The sequence below is a fragment of the Nycticebus coucang genome, chromosome 11 (assembly GCF_027406575.1).
Source record: "Nycticebus coucang isolate mNycCou1 chromosome 11, mNycCou1.pri, whole genome shotgun sequence".
Lineage (NCBI taxonomy): Eukaryota > Metazoa > Chordata > Mammalia > Primates > Lorisidae > Nycticebus > Nycticebus coucang.
The window spans coordinates 19,897,881-19,915,456 of NC_069790.1; the positions used below are offsets into that span (position 1 = coordinate 19,897,881).

The window sequence follows — 17,576 nt, forward strand, 5'->3', positions numbered from 1 at the left end:
TGCACTACTGTGAATGGGATAGAGTCCTTAACTGTTTTTTCAATTTGACTGTTGTTGGTGTATATAAAGGCTACCGATTTATGAATGTTGATTTTGTAACCTGAGACGCTGCTGTATTCCTTGATCACTTCTAGGAGTTTTGTAGTAGAGTCCCTAGTGTTTTCAGATACACAATGATATCATCTGCGAAGAGCGAGAGTTTGATCTCTTCTGACCCTATATGGATACCCTTGATCGCCTTTTCTTCCCTAATTGCGGTGGCTAAAACTTCCATTACAATGTTGAAAAGCAATGGAGACAATGGGCAGCCTTGTCTGGTTCCTGATCTGAGTGGAAATGATTCCAATTTAACTCCATTCAATATGATATTGGCTGTGGGTTTGCTATAGATAGCCTCTATCAGTTTAAGAAAAGTCCCTTCTAGACCAATTTTCTTGAGTGTTCTGATCATGAAGGGATGCTGGATATTATCAAAAGCTTTTTCTGCATCAATTGAGAGAATCATATGGTCTTTGTTTTTTAATTTGTTTATGTGCTGAATTACATTTATAGATTTACGTATATTGAACCAGCCTTGAGACCCTGGGATAAAACCAACTTGGTCATGATGTATAATTTGTTTGATGTGTTGCTGGATTCTGTTTGTTAGGATCTTGTTGAATATTTTTGCATCTATATTCATTAGTGATATTGGTCTATAATTTTCTTTTCTTGTTGGGTCTTTTCCTGGTTTGGGGATCAGGGTGATATTTGCTTCATAGAACGTGTTGGGTAGTCTTCCTTCTTTTTCTACATTTTGGAACAGGTTGAGTAATATAGGTACTAATTCCTCTTTAAAGGTTTGATAGAATTCTGACGTGAAACCATCTGGTCCCGGGCTTTTCTTTTTAGGGAGGTTTTGTATAGTTGATGCTATTTCTGAACTTGATATGGGTCTGTTCAACATTTCCACTTGATTCTGGTTAAGTCTTGGAAGGTGGCGTGCTTCCAAGTATCGGTCTATTTCCTTCAGATTTTCATATTTCTGAGAATAAAGTTTCTTGTAATATTCATTAAGGATTTTTTGGATTTCTGATGAGTCTGTGGTTATTTCATCTTTGTTGTTTCTGATTGATGATATTAGAGATTTTACTCTTTTTTTCCTGATTAGGTTGGCCAGAGGTTTATCTATTTTATTGACCTTTTCAAAAAACCAGCTTTTTGATTTATTGATCTGTTGTATTATTCTTTTGTTTTCAATTTCATTTAATTCTGCTCTAATTTTGGTTATTTCTTTTCTTCTACTGGGTTTGGGGTTGGAATGTTCTTCCTTTTCCAGTTGCGTGAGATGTCCCATTAAGTTGTTAACTTCCTCTCTTTCCGTTCTCTTGAGGAAGGCTTGCAGTGCTATAAATTTCCCTCTTAGAACTGCCTTTGCAGTGTCCCAGAGGTTCTGATAGCTTGTGTCTTCATTGTCATTTTGTTCCAAAAAATTGGTGATTTCTTTCTTAATCTCATCTCTGACCCAGCTATCATTCAGCATAAGGTTATTTAACTTCCATGTTTTTGTATGGGTATGCAGATTCCTGTTGTTACTCAATTCAAGTTTTATTCCATGATGGTCCGAGAAGATGCATGGAATAATTTCTATTCCTTTAAATTTACTGAGGTTAGACTTGTGACCTAAAATGTGATCAATTTTGGAGTAAGTTCTGTGGGCTGATGAGAAGTATGTGTATTCAGTTTTGTTGGGATGAAATGTTCTGTAGATGTCTGCTAAATCTAAATATTGGATGGTTAGGTTTAAATCTAAGATTTCTTTGCTCAGCTTCTTTCTGGAGGATCGATCCAACACTGCCAAGGGAGTGTTGAAATCTCCAACGATTATGGAGCTGGAGGAAATCAAGTTACTCATGTCTGTTAGAGTTTCTCTTATAAATTGAGGTGCATTCTGGTTGGGTGCATAGATATTAATAATTGAGATCTCGTCATATTGAGTATTACCCTTAACAAATATGAAGTGACCATTCTTGTTCTTCCTTACTTTTGATGGTTTAAAGCCTACTGTATCTGCAAATAAAATTGCAACACCTGCTTTTTTCTGATTACCATTTGCCTGAAATATGGATGACCATCCTTTCACCCTGAGTCTGTATTTGTCTTTTAAGTTGAGATGTGACTCTTGTATGCAACAAATATCTGGCTTAAGTTTTTGTATCCAGTCAGCTAACCTATGCCTCTTTAGAGGACAGTTTAAGCCATTCACATTGATGGAGAGTAAGGATAAGTCTGGTGGAATTTTGGGTATCGAGTTTTTCAAAGGTCCAGTGGACATTTTTAATCCTTTCGCCAGTGTGGAAGTTGGAGTTTGATCCGAAGTTTCTGAGTGAGTTTACTTTTGTGGTATAGGATTGGGTTGGTCATTGTGGAGGATAGGTCTGAGAACATCCTGAAGAGCTGGTTTACTTATGGCAAATTTTTTCAACATATGAATGTCATTGAAGTATTTAATTTCTCCATCATAGATGAAACTCAGTTTAGCTGGATACAAGATCCTGGGTTGAAAGTTTTTTTGCTTTAGGAGATTAAAAGTTGATGACCAGCCTCTTCTTGCTTGAAAAGTTTCAGCAGAGAGATCTGCAGTTATTCTAATATTCTTACCTTTGTACGTTATAGTTTTCTTTCGCCAGGCTGCTTTGAGAATCTTCTCTTTCATGTTAACTTTAGTGAAGCTAATTATGATATGTCTGGGAGATGGCTTATTGGGGTTGAATCGTGCTGGGGTTCTGAAGCTGTCTGCTATCTGAATTTCAGATTCTCTAGGCATGTCTGGAAAATTTTCTTTCATAATTTCATGTAGAAGGGCCTCTGTGCCCTTGGCTGCCACTTCATCAGTCTCCGAAATTCCTATAACTCTTATGTTATTTTTTTTCGAATTATCTGAGAGCTCTCTGAGTGAGTGATCCGTTTTTGCTCTCCATTTCTCTTCCTCTTTGAGAGATTGGGAGCGTTCGAAGACTTTATCTTCAATGTCAGAAATCCTTTCTTCTGCTTGCTCCATTCTGTTACTGAGGGATTCTACTGTATTTTTCATATCTTTGAGGGCTATAAGTTCTTGTTTCAGTGTGTCTAAGTCTTTGGTGGTTTTGTCTTTAAATTCGTTAAATTCTTGAGACAGTTTTTGAATTTCTCCTCGAATTCCTAATTCCATTTTATTAATCTTGTCTGCAAACCAAATTCTGAATTCGACTTCTGACATCTCAGCCAGTTGTTTATGAATGGGATCTTCAATCACATCTGCTGTATCTTTTCTTGGGGGGGTTGATCTATTCTGGTTATTCATGTTACCAGAGTTTTTCCGCTGATTCCGCCCCATGGTTTACTCCCTTTGGTTTTTCCCCTGGGGTTTTATCGAGGGCCCGTACAGTGTTGTGGCCTGAGAAACTGGGGCCCTGTCTGGTGTGGTGGAGCAAAGTGGTTCTGTCTTGTTTTCAGCTGGTTTCTGTTTGATCCTATTGCAACTTCTACTCTGGCTTGAAGTCTCAGCTGTGTGGAAAAATCAGCAATTAAGTCACCCCGCCTGCCCACCTCTGGCCCCAGTTGGAAAAGGAGAATCAAACCTTCCTACAATCGCACACCCAGGGCACCACCTGAAAAGTCCTCAGTCTATTAGCCCAGTTCAAAAGGTCCGAATCAACTGTCTCAATCGGCACTTGTCTCGTGTGGAAGGGTTCAAGAGGTCTCTGGGAACTGGATCACAGGGGCCTGGTGACTCCTCTGAGACAGCTCACCCCAATGCAGCGTGGAGTCAGGAGGAGCCACCCTGCAAACAGAGCAGTCTGGGAAGGTTGACGTCTCCTTCCCCACTTTGCCCCTCCGTCAGACCCAGTCACTGGTATCTCTGCAGATGGCTAACCCAGTTGCCTGCAGTGAACAGACACTCCAGGGGTTTGCACCTGCCTGAATCGCGAGGAAGTCTGCCAGGCCCCCGCAGACTGCCGCTATCTAGCAGGAGGAGATGGGGCCTGACATCTTTGAGTGTTTGATGCAGGTGATGGGAAGGAGGTGTTCACTCAGGCTTAGCCCCGTCCCTGATGGATGCTGCTAACAGAACAGAACAGAACAGACAACTTTGTGAGGTTCTGTCTCTGTTCCTGTCGTCGCCTACAGGAGACGGGCTGTTTTGAGTTCAAACGTCTTTGCTGCTGGAGAATTGCGTCTGAACACCTCTCTGGGTCGGCCCCGCCCTGGAGGCTTCCGGGTTTGTGAGCCGTGTCACCGGTGGCCTCCTCTGGTTGCCCAGGGAGACAGGGGGTGTGGCCTCAGAATATCCAGAAGTGAGAGTTCTGCCGTTAAAGAAAAAACGGCTGTTGATCTACCTCCAGGGAACTGCTGCTCTGGTGTGGGCACTCAGGCGACCCTTTTCTCCTCTGTCCCGCGCCCCAGAGTCAGCACTGAGCGGCCGCAGTTTGTGCTGGGTCCACACCCCTTAAGAGATCCCCCAAGAATCAGAACTCTTGGGGGATGGGCCCCCAGACCCGGATTGGGAGTGGGGCGGGGGGAAGCTAGAGTTTCATTCAGTTTCACGCAATACTACGGTCCGGGGAGGGCTCCTGCACTGCACCGCAGGGAAGTGCCGCCAAGGCTTGATTTCCCCTCAGCAGAGTGCCCTCTCCTCGCTCACGTATCCCAGAGTCAGCGCTGACCTGACGCAGCTCAGGCACTGTGCACTCCCCTCGAGAAATCACCCAAGGAGCCGAACTCCTGGGGGATAGGCCCTCAGACCCCGAGTGAGAGTAGGGGTTCTCAGCTCTCAGCGGGGAGGCCAGAGTCTGATTCAGTCTTGGGCCCCCTATGCCCGGGGAGGGTTGGTGCACTGCACCGCAGGGCGCAGGGAAGTGCCGCGAGGCGTGACTCCCCCTCAGCCCGGTGCCCTCTCCTCACTCGCGCGCCTCAGAGTCAATGCTGACCAGTCGCAACTCGGGGACTGTCCACTCCCCTTGAGAAATCACCCAAGGATCCGAAGTCCTGGGGGACAGGCCTCCAGACCTCAGTGGGCGGGAGGGGAGCGCCGGGGATTCAGGGTTGCCGGCAAAGGATTCCCAAAGTTTTATTCAGCCCTATGTCCGGCAGGAGAATGCCACGGCACCCCAGTAGGGGAGGTAGGTCCAGTTTTTAGAAGGTCTCTCCCGTGGAGTGTAGTGGGAGGGGCTTTAATTTCTGCCCGCTTGTTCAATTGTGGGGCTCCAGAGCCGGTCTCATGGGGGAGGGGGACTCCCGTCTGCTTGGTGGTGGATTTTGTACCTTTTGTTTGCGTCCTTGTGATCACAACTTGCCTCAGCGGTGTTGATGTGCGTTCTTCAGCCTTCTCTCTTGGTGAGGCTCAAGTCCACCAGGATACTTACTAAATTCCTGTCCCTTAACTCTCCTTCTGGACGGGAGCCTTTGTTGAAAGCTGGCTTCAGTCCGCCATCTTGTCTCCCCCCCACAAGGCTGGATCTTAAAGCTGCTCTGGTCCTACATCCTCTTCATGAGGGAGAGCAGCATTTTAGACTGTATGATCTCCTTCTGGAACTTTCATCCCCCACCACTTCAGCCATGGGAAACTCAAAGTTTGAGGTGATACAGTGGTGGTATTTGGCTCCAGCCCACCCCTGGATTACTCCTGGGAAGTCACTGGATCCCTTCCCAGTAAGGTGGGGATGTGTGAAGTCAGCAAATAGAGTCTCCCTCTCTGCTGGCTGCCCTCCCTGGCCCTGTTGTGCTCTCCCCAGCCTAAGCAGAAGGTGAATTTCTCCTTTCAGACAAGAGCTCATGACCACAACTGCAGCACTTTGTGAGACCCAGTGCCGGGGGCTTTTCATGTCATTTCATTTAATTGTCCCGATAAACCCTGGGAGGGAGATGGTGTGAGTCACATTTTTCAGATAAAAGAAATGAAGCTCAAGGAGGTTAAATTACTTTTGTGGGATCCCTGAGCTGGTATGGAAGGGGGTGATGGAACCAGGTTCCAACCACAGACTCTGGGGCCCCTTGGAACTACCACACTCAACTCAGTATCTGGCAAAAGGACTTAACTTCTAAGGGAAGAGTCTTCCTTGGGGCACTAAAAGGCAACCTGCTGCCTTGTCCTTACAGGGTCCTAGCCTCCCCTGCTCCCCAGGGCAGAGGGTAGGAAGGGCTGGCTATGAGATAGCAAATGTGTCTTCCTGGGCACCAGGTCCTGGATGCCAGCCATGCTGCCCAAGATGGGAGCTTGTCTTCCATGCTCTGTGCGCTCCCAAGATCCTCCCCACATGCCTTCACCCCAGGGTCCTATTCTTAGTGTCCCATCAGGAAACAGAACCATGCCAGATATTTCACATAGATTTAATACAGGGAACCAGTTTTATAAGTGTGGAAGAGGCCGAAAGAGTGAAAAGGGGGAACAGAGGCAGCTAACTATGCTGGGTGGCTGCAGGTTATTTGGTGTCACTGGTGTCACTGAAGGGAACATCGAGAGAGAGAGAGAGAACAACTGCTCTTCTCCTCCCTTCCAACCAGTGCCAGCTCCAGCTGCTGAGGGAATCTGGCAAGCATATTTTGCAAAATTTCCAGCCCTAGAATTACAGAGCAGAATACAGGCTACATAACCAGGGTGGTGCCCATGAGCACCTCCCCAGAGAGGCCTAAAACCAGGGCTTCCAGTGGGTCCAGCATCTAGAATTCAAAAGATGGGCTCAATGCTACCAGTATGCTCCACCCTGTCTCAGGTTGCATCTATTTGTCTTGAACTACTGAGCTGCCTTGATGATTCAAAACACCATTTAGGAAGTCCTAGAAAGGATTGTGTCACTCTAAATCCTAGACTCCACAAGTGCCTGGCCCTGGCATACGACTGCATTATTCTGCTACCCTACAGCAATTTCCCTAAACAGAAAGCATCATTTGCTGTGGAGAGGCTGAGAGACGTCTGGTAGTGAGGGCCAGGGGGGAAAATACCCCCTTGTGGAGCGTCTGTAGTCCTACCATGATGTGCTTGGTCATCACAGCAGTGGCCTTGGTTTCCTAGGCTCATGAATGGGGTGGAAGTTGCCAACAAATGGCAGCTAAATGCCTCAAGATTCACAGAGTAAGTGGTTAAAAAGAGTGAAATTTTTTTTTAAAAAAGCTTTCCATAGCAGAATGTGTAAAATGGCAGGAATTCGATTTGTAATGCTGAGTTCACTGGCTGCACTGAAAATAGAGACTCCTCATTTGTGAGGATCTCAACATCAATATCCCATGTCCTCTAAAATTTCAATTCAATTGCTTCACTTATCCTCTGGACCAAGTTAAATACAGGAGAGAAAACAGTTCTGCTGGGCAGAGAGCAGAGATTGGCCAAGTTTGGCTGGCTCGCCGGTGTGCCATGCAGACTGGCAGTTTTATTTTTAGCATGGCCCTCTGCCTCATAAGCTCAACACAGCTGTATCTGAAATGTCTCTATTTGTTTTCACAAACATCTTTTCTTTTTTTCTTAGCTCACCAGGTGTTTTATTTTCTTTTTCTCTAGAGCTATTGAAACCTCTGTGCCATTCGAAGATGTAGATTCAGACAAATACAGCATTTTCCCAGTAAGTATTCTTAAGAATAATTAGATGTTCACTAAACATTGCATTGCTTCCTACATATTTCTTTCCTTTAATAAGACAAGGCTGGGTTTCATTTGAATGTGTTATTAATTTGACAAACAACACATTATTTCACAATTTTTAAGGACTCATTGGCTTCATGAGAATACATATGCTATCAAAGTCAATCTTAGGCCCAGAGTCTTTTTGTTTCCATTCCCAACTGGAATTCTCTCCAGGGACTACAGTTATCATGAAAGGTGCTATGAATTATTTTGGAAATTCTTAAACTTACTTTAACTTACTTGTTTAAAGAAAGTGTGTATGTGAGAGAGAGAGAGAGAGAGATTTAGAGCAGTTAAAATTTCAAGGTGTTCTCTGTGAAAGCCAGCAAGCAAGTAACATGTCACAAAATCCCAGAAGTTTGGGAGATCTCAGGTATTCTATGTGGGAATAGAGGAAGCAAAAACATTATTTGACATTATTGTGACTTTTGACTCTTTTCATGTCAGTCAGGCCACATATATAAATCTACACAATAAAGACTTGGCTAGAGATTGTTACATTATTCAATAAAATGATCAATCATTTGGCCAAATAAACCAATTGCTTTATAGCCTGAGAAGATTGATAAGGTTAATACAATTTCAGGAAGTTGGGGGATTCTGCTGTTGCTGGAGGTGCACATTAGACAAACACACATTAACAAACATGTACACACAGACACATGTGTACACACACAGGCATCTGCAATATTCATACACATAAGCATGTAACATGTGCCCCATGTATACACTTGGACATTCACACACACACACCCTCCTCATACACACCCACATAGGCATCTCCCCAGCATCACACACACACACACACAATCAGATGTGCACACACGCCCTGCCACCTGTCACTGGCCCTGCTTTTATACTCCATTTCACCTCACATAGCATGTCTTATCATATTAATCTTCATTTTCTCGGTGTTCTTTAGTTTTTCTAGCCTGAGTCTGAATTAAAAACTGCAGATGTCAATAGCATTCAGACAGCTCTGACTAACCTTCCTCCCAGATAACATCAAAACGGGCTGAATACCTCCTGTGTCTGCGTTTCAATTTCAGACACTGCGGGGCTATCACTGGCGAGGGCAAGACTGTAATGACAACAACAAGTTGGTGTACCCGGGCAGAAGGTAACTTTCCACTGGTCACTGATTTTGAAAATTACCTTCAAGAAAGGAGGCAGGATGCATAATTCCTTCCCCCAGCCTAAGGTATTCCCATTTATGGAGAGACAGAACTTCCATGTCCCAACTGAAGTAAAGCTCAGCAAAAAAAGACCAATATTCATTCATTTATTCATTCATTTGTCCAGTAAATGCACCCACTATTTGCCCAGCACTTTGCATGGTGCTGGGTGGTAAACAAAACAGAAAAATGCCTCCTCTCCTGGAGCTTACAGTTGAAGGGGAGAAACAAGAGAGTAAATAGGTCATTGTGGATATTTATCCAGTCTCCTATATGAACTCTCCATGCAAGATTGAGCCCAGAAATAGTGGCCTTGCCCCGCAGGAATAAAAACAGGGTTGCAGCAAATGGAAAGCATGTTATACCTTAGCCCTGACATTCAGTCACCTCAGCTGTGACCACAGTGCCACAGCATTAAAGTATCAAGATGTTTGGGCATTTAGAAGCCCAATGGAATGCAGATTTGCTAGTTATGTTCATCAGCACAATTCCACAACAATGTGGGCCATGAATGCAGTCAATCATGAAAAAGGACTTGATTCAGAGTTCCCCCAAAACACCCCAAACCAAGATTAATGCAAAGAGGCTGAGTGGAGGCACCTGGATGTCACACACTTGGACTCTCCCGGGAAGAGTGCCATTGTCCCCCTGTGGCAGTTAATGTAGCACTTGTCCACCTACCCTTTCATTCAGGAAACTGACACTTGCTGAGGGACATGTCTATACCAAAGACCAATGTCAACATTTTTCTTCTTAGGCCAGACAACTGGGATGTACATCAGGATACAAACTGTAACGGCATCTGGGTAAGCAACTATATTCAAATTTAACCCAATTCCCTTTGTTTCCATCCCCCTCCAAAAGCCCATGGCCTGTTTATCTGACCCAGGGGAGACAATGAAACCCTAAAGCTACTCTATGCTGCTGGGAAGATGGTGTGGAATTCTGATCACATGTGACAGTGCCAGTGATGAACTGAGCTTTGAGGCTTCTCAGCCATGGTCCCTTTAAGACAGTGGTTCTCAACCTTCCTAATGCTGTGGCCCATTAATACAGTTCCTGTGAATTGAGAACTGCTGCTTTAAGCCTTGCTCAAGGTCACCCACGTCTAATGCCTTTATTCTGTTTTGAACAATGTGAAATCAAATGAAGAATAGCCTTAGCGAAGTTTTACAGCAGCCCACACAGATGTTGGAGCAAACCACATGTTGTTCTTATTTTGTTGCAGCCATTTTTTTTCCTATATCCTAAGTCTAGCCAGGCCGAGCAGAAATCCCCCTGTATTTACCCCACTTCCCACACCTTGAAGCATCCAACTCTTAGTGTCCCAGTTCCCTATGAATAATGGATTTGTAGTTTCCAGATGGAGAAAAGAGAAGGAAGGAGGAAACCACACACTTATCTGTGAGCAACAACAACACAGCAGGTCCAAGTGTGTGGGGTCTTAAGCTTATGTGATCCGAGGGTTCCTCGGGAAGAAAAAGGATACCAACTGACACATACAAAATCAAGTATCAGAATAAATAATGTATTACAGCAATAAGAGAAACCTTAAAAAATCTTTTTCTGATTTTTTTGTGTAAAAAGATCCTAATGGCAGCCTGACTTCCTCCTCTCTACTTAGACACTATAGCTCCCAGTTACTCACATGGCAAGGGTTGCACAAATGAGGGACCCTGAAGCTTAAGATTTCCTGGCTTCAAAGTAAATTGCCTCTGACTAGTTGCCTCATTTGTCTGTTTGGATGAAGAGGAATAAGTTTTCATAAATATTTTCCTCTCTCCAAAACACTAATGGTCCAAGCTTGTACCAGCAATCACCTATAGTGTATGCACTCTGGTGCCAGGACTTCCAGGATATGGAAAGCATGACAGATGACAGTGCCCCAGCCCACCCTACCTACCCTACCCCTCCATCACTCTGCCTGGTCAAGGGGGAAAAGACAACTCCCCTACTGCTTAAGGTGTCGAGACCCCCAAGGCAGCTCTTGTTCTGATAAGCCCAAGCTTAGTTTTCCTGGTGGATAACAAAGAGGGCTAATCCAGCGTGTCTTCATTCCATGGTCCCAGCCTTGCCTCTGACAGGGTGTGCTACCCACATAAGGGGAGAGCCAAGCAAGAGATTGTGTGAGACCAGAGGAAATCCACTGTGAGCTCAGGGGTAACACCACAGCTCATCATCAGAATGGGAGAAAGACACATCACGGAATCACAGCATCACAATCTGAAAGGGAGTTTTGAGACTATCAAGTCCAGCATTGCCCAAACTATATACATGGGACGCCAGTGTTGAGAATGACGATAGTAGGTTCACTAAGGTTTCAGGTGCTTGGGGAGCTCCCAAGACCAGAAGAGTGAGCACACTGTTTCCATCACCTCTCTGAATACCAAGCACTTTCATCTTGGAATACTAGGAATATTACTTCCAAGGAACAGCTGCTCCACTAAAGGGGAGATTTAACTTTAGGGATTAGGAAATCTTAGCCCTGATTCCATCCTCAGGCCCAACCACACTACTGGGTTTCTTAATCTCAGCACTAGTGATGTTTGGGTCAGATAATCCTCCACTGGTGATGCTTTTCTATAAACTGTAGGATATTTGGAAACATCCCTGGCTCCCACCTATTCAATTCCAGAAGCATTCCCATCCTAGGGTGACAACCCAAAATGTCTCTAGACATTGCCATTGTTCCCAGAGATGGGAGGGTATAAAACCAACTCCACTGAGAATTGCTGCTCTAGAAGCATGGATCCTTAGGTGTTGGAGATGTCAGGACTCTTGGTTCTCCAGGTCAGAGACTGCAGAACCACCCTGACCTTGTGTCTCAGTCACTCAGTGGTCCCTCGGTGACTCCCAGTCAGGGCTTCTGCCCTGCATCCCTCTGAGTGAGATGGCCCACTGTCTGGATCTTTCCTGCCTCCTATGCCTGGTTCCTCAGAGCCCAGCTCACCCTCTGGAGTGCAGCTATGTTGATCAGGGGCTCAAGAGACATTAGAGGGTTTTATCTACTCATTTGCCTTTGTGCTTTGAAAGCCATTTAGGGAAGATTTAGTGATGTGTCTTGTAAATTTAAAACAAAATTGCTAATCTCCTCATTTCTCTTTTAAAGGGTATTGATCCGAAAGATGGAATTCCATATGAGAAGAAATTCTGTGAAGGTATGAACTGTGAAAATCAGTGCGCTTACTATAGTAGAATAGCCATTTCCAATCAAAGTCAAACTGGAGTGAACACACCACCAAAGCCAGGAAATGGCTGATGCTAGAACTTGCTTTACATGGACCAATTCACATTTATTGTCATGACAGATGAGAAAAAGGCATTTAAAAGGTTCAGAAAGGGAAGAAGAATCTAGAAAAAAATAGTACCTAAGGTGTGGTTCATGGACTATTTGAGGATTGGAAACTTTAATGATAATGTTAGGAAAGGTGGCAGGATAGATCCTGTTACCAAATAAATGGTAACAGGAATCCAGCACTTTTCCAAATAAGAAAATAAGTAGAGAAGAAAAATGAAAATTTTAATCTTTCACATTTCCTTCTCATGATAATACAAGGTCAGACACCTGGGCTTGTGCTCATGGGACAAGTCCCCATGTCCACTAAAGATGCATATCTGAATGATTTGAGGGAAAGTGCCAAGCTGTAGCCCATAGGGGCATCCCAAAAATAGCTGAGCAAAATCTTTGTACTGTAACTGCTCAAATGCTACAGACATCTGGGCCACCAGCCCCTTTAGGAGAAACTTCACTGCCCATACCTTACTGAAAACAAGCTCCCAACCATGCCCAGAGGGTCTCAGCAACACCCAATGGTAACATCACTGTTGGAAGTGTAGGCGATGCTTTTCTCCCACTTCCAGAAGTATTTCACTCACTCACTCATTCATTCATTCGACAGGTATTTCCTGAACAAATATCCCACTGATGCGCCAAGGGCTATACTTGGCTCTGAGTTTTCATGGGCAAAAAACATACAGTCCTTGCCTTGGATCACTTTAAAGACTAATTGTCTTTAAACTCTCAGAGGGTGAGGAAGGGAGATAGAAAATTGAAAGGCTCATTGTCTATCTATGCAGTTTAGAAATATGTTTTTCATAAATAAAAGAATGAATGAACAAATAAAGGAATGAATGAGGTGAAATCCTGCTGCAAGGCTCTGGGGTCCCTGAAAGGCCCCTGGGTTTCTTCCAGTTCACTCCTCCTGTGCCCTCTAGCCTGTCCTGGGCCTTCTCAGTCCCCATGTGTGTGGCCAAGTGGTGGCTTCCATGGGGGCCTAGGCTAGGGAGCCACTGTAGTGAGGCTGGGCAATCCCCCTGAATGACTAGAGGGGTCTGGAGAGAGAGGAAGGAGGCTGCACTCTCTGCCTCTGAGAGGTACCAATTGCTTCTTCCAGGATCTTAAGGAATTTGGAGTGTATCCACAGGCAAATGATTTGTGTGACTCTGAACCTTCGAACATACAGGGCTGCACAGAGACCATTCTACCTCTACCTCTCCATTCATCAGTCAGGATCATCCATCCAGTGCCTTTGTGTATATGGAGTAAGGGCTTTAAAAAACCGTAACATCTTTGAAAAATCAAAATTGCTCCGTAAGATCATTAACTCTTAAAGTGAATTGTCATAGAAATCGGTGTGTGTTCAAGAAAGCAATTTCCAGAACCAAAATTTAGGGCATAATTCTGAGTTCAGATAAAGCCTTGACTCATTTATTCATCCATCACTCACTCAAGATGTTGTACAGCAGTTTGTTTTATGCTGAGCTTGGAAACACACCTGCATCTGTACATCTTAGCTAGCAGTTCCAATGGCCTAGAAATCTCATTCTGCTTCTGAATGCTATGCTCCTCACTCTCCAACATACAAAAAGCAGCAATGCATCACTGTTACGATGCTCTATGCATGGAATACACACTAGGGTATCTGCTCTCACTCAATCTGGAAGCTCAAAACTACTCAAGTGTATAAATAATGTAAATAAATTATGCTGCCTAGGTTCACAGCCCAGGGGAATCATTTTGCTGGGAGACTCAGCGGGGGCTCATTTTCACATTTCTCCAGAATGGATCACCGCTTCCCAGATGTCTTCGGTAAGTAATTTTGGCAGTAATCATTCCAGATGCGCTGGCCTTTGTTTTTGTTTCCCCTTGCTTTCTCTAAATGCAATGCCAGCTCCAAACAGGTGCAAATTTCCCTCCTCAGCAAAATCTGCCTTGAAAGCCATATCCACAGCCGTTTCAGTCCTGGGCAGATGGAGGCAAAAGGTTGCTTCTATTCCCACCCTCACCCTGGCTGTTGCCGGGAACCCTGAAGCTAGCAGGTGTTGTCAAGAAGAACGTGGAGTGCACCCAGGGAACACAGCCCAGCACCAGCTCTCCGCAGAGGCCAGGGCGAGGCTCTCCAGGCCTCCTTTGTTTGTGTCTTACCTGAGAAAGTAACAAGGACTTTGCAGAGCAGACTGCTCTGCCCCTGTTGGCCATCTGTGCTCCACATCAGGAGGGGCATCAGGGGACAGACAAGCCTGCCATTTACTCCTTAAAAGTGGTAGGACTGTGCTGATGGTTTTTAAATAGAAAAATGAAGAGGACCACAAGGCAGAATTACAAGCAATGACAGACGCAGAGAAGGCAAGGGAAGGGGAAGGAGATCAACATTTAGTGACTCTGCATCAGGTGTCAGACACCGTGGGAGAGACCTGCCTGCGTTACTCAGATGAACAACTCATAAATAGGGGGTAGCTTATAATGTCAACTCTGTGTGTTCCCAGTTCATCACCTAGGCACACACCTGCCACATTATCAGGAGGCTATTTTCTTCCTCTGAAATTGTGCAAACACCTGAGAAGTCGTGTGGTAAAGGGTGGGAGGTGAAGGGTGCAGGGAAGGGCAGTCTTAATGCCACAGGCCCATGCAGATGGTACAAGGGCATCAGCTAGGTCATCTGTGGTGGGGTCTTTCTGTGGCCACAAGTTGTCACAAGGGAGTATACCAAAACTTGTGCCCAGAAACAGCTACCTAATTGGCAGGGCTCAGTGCAAAATAAAAGTACAAGTGCCCTTTTTTTTCCAAAAAGTGAAAAAAACGCCATTAAAGGTACTAAAAACATTTCCTTTTTGCAAAATCTCCCCTCAACTTGTCTTGGTGTTTTCTTATTTGCTATTTGAGGTCATTCCAAAAGAAATAACTAAAACTTTAAATTGTTAGCATGAATCTTATGTTGATCTTTGTATCATGCAATGCCAGTTTTTCATGCAACTATAAGAGCATTAAACTCATACGCAGGCAAAATCACTAAATTCACACGATTCTTTTTCAGTAGCTCATCCTTAGCAGATGCTTTGAGCTGCCCAGAAGAAAGGAAGGCAAGACAGACTCAGGAGGGTGGAAGGAGGAACAGAGGGTTCCCTAGGGTATAGCTCTGCCAGACTGAACACTTCTTCAGGCAAGGGGAAGCTCAGGGCAAGGGTAGACCCTTGCTGCTCTGGGCTCCCCTTAAGACACTCAGCCTGGGACCTGACAAGTCTTCTCCTGCTAATGCTCTGGGGACCCCAGTCTGGTCAGGTATCTCCCCCTCCCAGGGCCCACCTCCCCAGCTCACTGTAGTCAGGTGAACCCCAAGAGTCTTCCAACCACTGTGCACATTATACACATGTAACAGAGTGTCACAGGTACCTCATAAATATGTACAAATATTATGCATTAATTAAAATATTTAATTAAAAAATAAAAATAATCATTTGCTCAAAAATATATGTACACAAATACTCATCAAAGACTTATTTACAAGTAAAAAGAGGATATAAAAATTTAAAAATGGGGATATAAAAATGTTACATCTATAAAATAATTTTATACAACCATTGATACACATATTAAAAGACATTTATTGGCAAGAAAATATATTAATTATTATTTATTAAGGAACAAAGGCAACTTACAAAATAGTATTGGAATACAATATATGTATCTGTGTGTACAAACAAAAGAATAATTGGAAAGTTGTAGATCAGTATGTTTACACTGGCTATTTTTGGATGGTGGAATTATGGATAAGTTTTTTTTTAATTTTTATTTCATTGAATTTGCATTATGTATGTCCAAATACTGCAATTCAAGATTTTAGAGATTTTTGTTCTGTTCTGTCATGTTTTGTTTTAAGCAAATAGCTAAGAAAACCAGCTACAGAAAACCAATGTATTTCTTTCTTTAACCTTTGTAAAAGCCTTCTGAAGTAGGTTTTTCTGCAATACAGCCTCAATTTACAGATTCTCAGAGAGGTCAGTAGACTGCCCAAGGTCACACAACTAACACAAGGGAGAATCACTGCCTGTGAGCATAATCCTGACACCCACTTCAACCTGAAACTCTGTGAATGATGATAGTAACTATCTCAGGCAAGGCCACATGCTTCAGTGAGCAAGGGCTATATCCATGTTTTGGACCCATATATTGAACTCCATCCAGATGAGCTGTTCCCACAGTGCAGTGGTGCAGTTAGTGAGGCTGGCTGGACCTTGCCCTTGTCCTTCCTGCTCCTGCTCCTGTTTCTGGCCTCTGGGAGTTGGAAACTGAGGAAAGGCTGCCTCTCTTAACAACCTGGGCCCCACCCCCTTTAGGTCGCTCCTGCAGATATCAGCCTCTCTCATCCACTCTCAGGGGACAGAAGTGGCTTGCTCTGCAGGGTTCTAAGTTTCTAGGGAAGACGGACCGCCAAGTAGACATTTTAAGGAAAATCACTCGGCAAGCTCAGTGACCCCACCTAGAAACCTAACATTTGGACTGTAACATTTTTCATCTGCTATTTGCAACAGGAACTGATTGAAATGTTGTTGGTTATCATTTGTTGTTTGGGTTTGGGTTACATTCCCCCTCCTACTTTTTGCCAGTAAATAGTTCTGAGAAATGCCTGTGACAATAGGTGGGTAAGGAGCCCAGATCAGGCATAACTGTAATTGGAGTGCATGCATCTTATCAACACGGTGAAAGAATTATGGATAGTAGGGGCAACATTATAGTTTTAGGGTCAATTTGCCATCTGTTTTAAGCCTCTGATGTTTTAGCATTCTTAAAATCTCTCTAGGTCAGGGGTCCTCAAACTACGGCTCGCAGGCCACATGCAGCCTGCCGAGGACATTTATCCGGCCCTCTGGGTATTTTTGCCGCCGCTGCCTGTCCTGCTTAGCAGCTGACTCATCCCAGGCCTGCAGTGCACATGTGTGGAATGTGAGACGAACTCTCCAACTCCTCTGCATTGATATTCTGATTATTATTCAGTTGTGTATGATGTCATATGTTGTGTGCTGTGTAAGCCCCGGTTCATACTGTTGTGATCTCTGAGCAGTGCAAGTTCAGACATATGCTTGTATTAGATTCAGAAGAAAAAAGGCATATGTACCTTCTTTTTTCCTGCAGTAGAATCTGATCACATGGGTGAGAAGACCCATGTGCAAGTTCACAGATCGCAGTGCGGTTCACACAGGGTAGTGTGAACTGGAAAGGTGGTGGAGGAACCGGCTCTGTAATCATGCCTGTCCCTGCATGGCACCAGTGTGAGCCTGAGGTAAAAGCGGAGTTCCACCATATGGGCACTGGCAAGGCTGAAATGATGTGGACTGGCAAGGCTGCATTGATGGACACTGATCAGACTGTATTGATGGGCAGGCACTGATCAGACTGCATTGATGGGCAGTGCAGTCTGTATGTCTCTATGTGGGCAAAGTTATTGCTGGTAAATTGTTTTTACAGCACTGTATGTATATATATATAT

The 17,576-nt window shown here is 44.3% G+C and overlaps 1 protein-coding gene across 2 annotated transcripts in view; it reads left to right on the forward strand.

Annotated features, from left to right (window-relative positions):
* Positions 1-17,576, forward strand: part of AOAH (acyloxyacyl hydrolase) — a 320,779-nt gene that overhangs the window by 131,024 nt on the left and 172,179 nt on the right. For both annotated transcript variants that reach the window (XM_053553720.1, XM_053553721.1), the window contains exons 7-11: positions 7,514-7,574; positions 8,686-8,756; positions 9,569-9,617; positions 11,921-11,969; positions 13,806-13,900. In XM_053553720.1, coding sequence (XP_053409695.1) covers positions 7,514-7,574; positions 8,686-8,756; positions 9,569-9,617; positions 11,921-11,969; positions 13,806-13,900 — 325 coding nt within the window. The remainder of the gene's footprint in view (positions 1-7,513; positions 7,575-8,685; positions 8,757-9,568; positions 9,618-11,920; positions 11,970-13,805; positions 13,901-17,576) is intronic.